Source organism: Onychomys torridus, chromosome 5 (assembly GCF_903995425.1).
Source record: "Onychomys torridus chromosome 5, mOncTor1.1, whole genome shotgun sequence".
Lineage (NCBI taxonomy): Eukaryota > Metazoa > Chordata > Mammalia > Rodentia > Cricetidae > Onychomys > Onychomys torridus.
The window spans coordinates 70,402,872-70,409,018 of record NC_050447.1 but is presented as its reverse complement, the minus strand read 5'-3'; the positions used below and the strand labels follow the sequence as shown (position 1 = coordinate 70,409,018).

General features: G+C 41.5%; 1 protein-coding gene across 3 annotated transcripts in view; it reads right to left on the bottom strand.

Moving 5' to 3' along the window:
- Positions 1-233: 233 nt before the first annotated feature.
- Prpf18 (pre-mRNA processing factor 18) overlaps positions 234-6,147 on the bottom strand; it is a 30,202-nt gene continuing 24,288 nt past the window's right edge. For all 3 annotated transcript variants that reach the window (XM_036187238.1, XM_036187239.1, XM_036187240.1), the window contains one exon: positions 234-764. In XM_036187238.1, the coding sequence (XP_036043131.1) occupies positions 684-764 (81 nt within the window). In that variant the 3' untranslated portion in view covers positions 234-683. The remainder of the gene's footprint in view (positions 765-6,147) is intronic.

The following is a 6,147-nucleotide window of genomic DNA, read 5'->3' as shown; positions in this document are numbered from 1 at the left end:
TACCACACTCAGCTGGCTCCAGTGCCCATTTCCTCACCCTAACCTGGATGCACTGATGTGAACTTATGCTTTTCAACCTTCTATCTATCAATTCTATCTGTCCAGAGAGATGACAAATACTAAGATGTACTCCATTTAGAACCAAAGCAAGTCTGAAACACAAGAAAAATAACACTTAACAGTAACATTTACATCCTACTGCAAGATGGCAAAATTCCAAAAAAACTTTTAAGAACTGTAAAGGAACATTTAATGGTCCCACACTTTTGTTGAAATACAAAAAATATTTTCTATAAATACCACATAAGAGAAAAATGTGCAAATCATGATAATTTATAGAAAATTTAAACCTGCCCTCAAATGTTTCTAGTTATCTAATGAGACATTTTGGGTCTTGGGGAGAAAGGTCACCTCAAACCCCCTTCCTGCTGTTGTCTACACATCTGTCTACACTATGGATAACAAATTTAGGACTTCATTTTTCAACTGATTAAAATGATAACAATACACAAAAACTTGTTTGCAATCCAATACCATATGAAAGTCAACACAGTTCTTAAATCCAACAAGAAGTGCATCTGATGGACCTCTAGGGTGGGACTCTTCTTTGCTGCTGTGCTTAAGGCCAGAAGTCACATGCTGCTTGCTGAGGCTTCTTGTTATGTACACACCATACACAGATCTCACAGCGCATTGTACTCCACACATTTTGATGGATCTGTAGGAAAGTGCTTTTGGCAAATTGTCATTAACCTCTTCAGTCCCTAAGAACATAAGAATAAAGGTTCATTATGACACGGCTGAACAATGTCTAGACACTTTTCTCTGTAGTACTTAGTTTGTTAATGTCCCTACTAGAGTAACACATCGCCAGCAATTCCATTCAGAAGGCTAAATGTTTACCCATGGGCACTGCTTGTCACAACGTCGTTAGTGAAAAAGATGTACTCTACAGGGCTGTGACGTTAGCCCTTCTGAGTTTGGTGGAGAGAAGCATATTCAAAGATGTGGCTCTCTCAGAAAAGTCTTCCATATCTTCAAAGTTAAAGAAGCGATATAAAAATTCCTGGGATAAATGAAAAATGACCTCGTCCATTCAAGTCATGGAAAGGTTACCTCTGTATATATGACAATTTTTTGTTTGAAACTTAAAAAAACATAAAAACCTCGAAGGATTAAAGTAACCTAGAAATAATACAGTTTTCCATCTATATTGAACACATGAACACTCTCACCAATGGTGTACTTAGAGCGGTAAAAACGCACTAACTCCATCCCTAACAATTCAGCCCTCCTCAAACAGGCTCCAAGAAAGAAACAAGGACAGCCGCTGAAGCAGGCAGCATCTCTCTTTCCTCTTCTCCTTTGGTCTGACCTTTAAAGTGCTCAGCTGGCCATCAGATTGTGGCTCTTTTTCTTAGCCTTCTCACCAACCACCAGGTTAAAAATGCCTTCCGAGCCCATACACAAACTCTCTGGATCCCTTATAAACAGGCCAAGGACAGCAGTAGAAGTTTGCCGCAAGACCCCATAGATTTTTCTTGAGAATAAACTAGAGAGGAATTTACAATCAGAAAAGAATCCTATTAATTTTTTAATCAATTTCCAAATTTCCCATTGAAATCTTTATAACATTATTGACTAGTTATAATACAGCAGTGCTTAATTTCAATGATCCTAACCCATACCAATTTTTAGCACAAATTATTTTAAGGTTCTTCATTTTAAGTTCAAAAAAATTAAAACCACCCAGTTCCTATCACAGTAAGAAAAATAATGTAATTTAGGCCTAGAATAATAACATTGGCTATAAAAAAAAAACATGTAGCATATTGCCTGGTATTTTGGGTAGTATTCTCCTCAAATTCACTTTCTTCCCTCAAAATGACATGCTAGGGCAACTTTAAACAAAAGATTCATGACCCAGTGGGAAAGAACCACAAGGCTGCAGTTATATAAACCAGTAACAGAAGAAAACAGCTGAAAACCCAGGAAGAAAGCATTAAAAATAGCATTGGATACCCAAAATTCCATTATTTAGAACTCTGAAACTCTAAATATTCAAACAACTTTTTTATTTTTGCTTTTGTTTTTTGTATATAATTTTAGACAGGGTCACACAAGAAGCCCAGGCTGGTCTGGAGCTCCCAACTCAATGAAACTATCAAAAACAAACTAAATCAGTTTGTTTCCTAGTAAAAACTGGTAACACAGATATCAACTGCTGTGAACGGAGCTCTGATCTAATAGATTCAACATCAGTGAAACATGACATTGAAATATTTTAAGTCCTTTCCAGACCCAAACACCACCCACATTGAGCTGTCAAAGATTCAGGATGTGCAGAGGTACTCTTTCCCCTGATTCTATGATAAAGGCTTCCCAGCAGTGGAAAGGAAAAGAGCATATAGTTTACTTTCCTCCTTATTATCTCTCCCACTAGCCAGATACTTGTTTGAGGATAAAGAACTTCCCTTCCATACTCCCAGCTCCCCCGATGTTGAGTTCTAATCACATGTGTGCAAAATTTGAACAGTAGCTATGGAAACACATAAGACATTGCTGATGTGGCATCTCTAAGTGTCCTGAAGGAATAGATAGGAGAGAGGTACAGCTAGGAAAGATGAGACACAAGGGCTTCAGTCAGTAGCCAAGCACGTCATGAACTGTTCTGAACAAGGAGTCGGCTGTGGGGACATTCCATAACTAGAACCTTGGCGAGCTGCTCCTCGGAGAAGACATTTATGAAGTGCCTTTACAATCGGCATCTAAGAACAGCCAGTCACAGGCCTAACCAGGAACACTACTACAAATCCTTGTAATAAGGATTGATAGTTACCATGGATTTTCAACAGTATGTCATTCTCAGGACATGTTTTGTTTGTTTGTTTGTTTGTTTGTTTGTTTGTTTGTTTTCCCCAAATGGAAACAAGTATTTTCCCTTTTTTCTTTTTTTTTTTTAAATATTTATTTATATATTTTATGTATATGGTTACTTAGTCTGCATGCACACCAGAAGAGGGCATCAGACAGTTGTGAGCTGCCAATGTGGGTTCTGGGAAATGAACTTGGGACCATCAGAAGAGCGGTTAGTGCTCTTAACCACTGAGCCTTCTCTCCAGCCCGGAAACAGGTCTTTTCAACTAGAACCTTTTAGCTTTCCATTTCACACTGCTGTGGGTGGGTAAGCAAGACAAGTTTCATAATAAGTGTAACTTCATCATAATACAGCAAACAGCTGAGAGCTGGTGATAGTTTAACTGACTCCCATCTGACAGCCCTGAGCTCAGACTTACAATCCTCCTGCCTCAGCCTCCTTCGTAATGACTCTACAGTCATATGTACCACCTAACTTTATACTTTTAGAAAAACGTACTTATCTGAACAACTATTTAAGTAGTGTCTACTGTATACCAAGCACTGTGCTAAACTCTGGAGATACAGAAAAAAAAAAGAAAAAAAAAAACCAAGCCAGAGGGGAAACAATGAGAAAAACCCACCCTGAGTAATAAGGCAAGACAGACAAAATACATCCATCCACTGGTGATAGATGCTGTGGAAACAGTGGGGGGGGGGGATGTGTGTGGCTGCAAAGACTTTTGACACTGAATTAAGAGCGCTAATTCATACTGAGCAACATACACAGCTTTAACTACAACAGTGAAGGTGCTAACGAGAATCAAAGGCAGCTGGACAAACTCAGAGGAGACGCTGCAAGAATCCACACACAGAGGCTGGTGGCTGTCCCAAATGGCAGCTGGAAGAGGACAGGCCCCAGATCTTTCAATAGAGTCTTCGAGACTGGAAAGCAGAAGTTTATGAACTGTGACAGAAAGAGAAAAGGATAATCCTGGGTTTGGGGTCATGTTGCGTAAGACGACACAGATGGGACCTAAATTGACAGTGTTCGTCCTCCTCACTCCTTCCTGTCCCCAACTCCACTCCACAGAGGCAACCACTGTCACACCACTGAAGAGACTGTCCTGGGGTTTCTGGCCACACTTGGAAATGTCCAACTCCAGCCCTTGGCTTTTCTCCTTAAAGATCACCTACTGACTTCTGACTATGAAATTAGGAGGACTTAATGGGCTTCTGTCATGTCCACTGGCCCCACATATAGATATTATACACTACATATTTTCTTCCCCACCCCTCGAATCACAGCTCGAAGAGAAAACTACATTCAGTTAGTCTCAGAAAGGTTACACGTAAGTCCTTTATGCAAGCTACACTGTATTAGGACAACCACTCCTTGTGTAGGTCTGCTCCCCTTTAAAAGTCATCTCTTCCACTTTTTCCTGGATAGTCCAGTCCCTCCAGCCCATGCTGGACCTCTTCATGCATTGCTCCCACCAGAACATCCCCTCACCTCCAGCCTCGGAATCCCTCTCACCCTAGGTTTCCTTTCCATTCCTGGACGGCTGTCCTCAGACAGAAGCAGTACACTAGCCACACAGGGAAGGCAGTCCGGGCTCAAACCCAATCCCACCTCTTACCAGCATGTGACTGAGAACGTGCCCATCTCAGTGCCCCATGTGTCCAAGAGAACCGGTGGTATCCTCCTCCTCATACTGCTGCCTTCTATAAGCGCTGTGAAAGCTGTGATGAGGATTCCAGGGCTGGGTGTCAAAGGTCACATTGGCGAAGCCAGGCCTGTTAGAAATATCATTACCTAACTCCACCTTTGAGAATTCAGGAAACTGAGCTGGAAATGGCTTCCTTTGTAATTGTAGGGACTTCACTCCATCCTAGTGTGGCACTCCTAATGAAAAGTGGCGTGCTGAGACAATCCTAAACTGATTAAGTGATCTGCCCTTCTCTAATTTAGGGGAGGATTTCATGTATACGGTCATCAGGTTTTTACAGTAGAGGCTGATCTGGCCTTCTTCCTCTCAGGCATGTGGTTGAACCTGAGATTTGGTGGGGTAAAACATGCACTGTTTCCTATCATCTGAGCTGCTGAAAGCAACATTACACAGTTTAGATCAGCATGCTAGTATCCCAAGGGCAACACTGTAAAATGCCAACGTGTGTTTCCTTTTGACAATGCAGTGTTAAATACACCAGAAAGTACCGCATGAGTAGGTGCTTCTCACCATGCAATAACTTGCCACTTGACAATTATTTATCCCAGCCAAGACTTGGAGGCTACAGCATGAAGCCACCTGACCCGCAAATGTGCCATGTATAATTTAAGTAATAACATATGAAGAATACTCACCAATAACTATACTGTTGTGTGTACAATGTGTGAGTCAAGCTGTGATCACTTACTGTAGGAATGAAAGTTGATGTTATACTAATTTTGGCAATACATGAGTATATTGGAAATATAGAAAATGTTCCATAAGGCTGACCAATGCTATTATAGATAAAATAGCCAAAGCCTGAGATAAAATGTTAAGATACAAGGAAATTCATGAATTTAAGATTACTGAAAATTTGCCAGAGGGTCTCCAGGACATCTGTCCTTGTGTGATGGCAAAAGCTTAAGAAAAACTTTTTTAGGATGACCATCTGTGTGATGAGTGCACATACTATTTTTCCACATACAGCAGAAAGAATACCAGGAGGAAGCAAAGTAAAAACTCAAACATAATCCGATGGGCTGGTCCAAGGACTTCACAAAGGGCTGGCAAAGCTTAGGGCCAACAAGGGGCTATAGTACAAGAGCCTAGAGCTGGCCATCCTGAGACTGTGGCCAGGCCACGCTCTCAAAAGGTATGAGACAAGAATTACTGAGACACAGAGAGCGAGTGTTTGGAGACAGCCACTTGGGGGAAGTAATGGCCTGAGGCAGAGGGGTGCGCAGCAGGAAAATAAACATCTGAAACTTGCCCCACTACAAAATAACCTTCATACCTGCCCATGGGAGGCCACAGGGAGAGGAGCCCACCAATGCTCAAAGAACAAGGCAGGATGCCATGGGGGGAGTGCTGGCAGAGGAGGGCCATGCTGTCACTTCCCTTCTCTGTCTCCTTCTGACTCTCTTTTCAGACAGTACTGTGACACCAGAAGGTCTCCAGAAATGACCAAATTATAATCTCTAAATAATCAAGTCTCTATAACTTGTGTAAAAGAAGCTTTCCCCAAATCTGAGCCGAAGGTTTCCTCTGATTTGGCAGAATGAGCCAGCCTTAAAGTTAC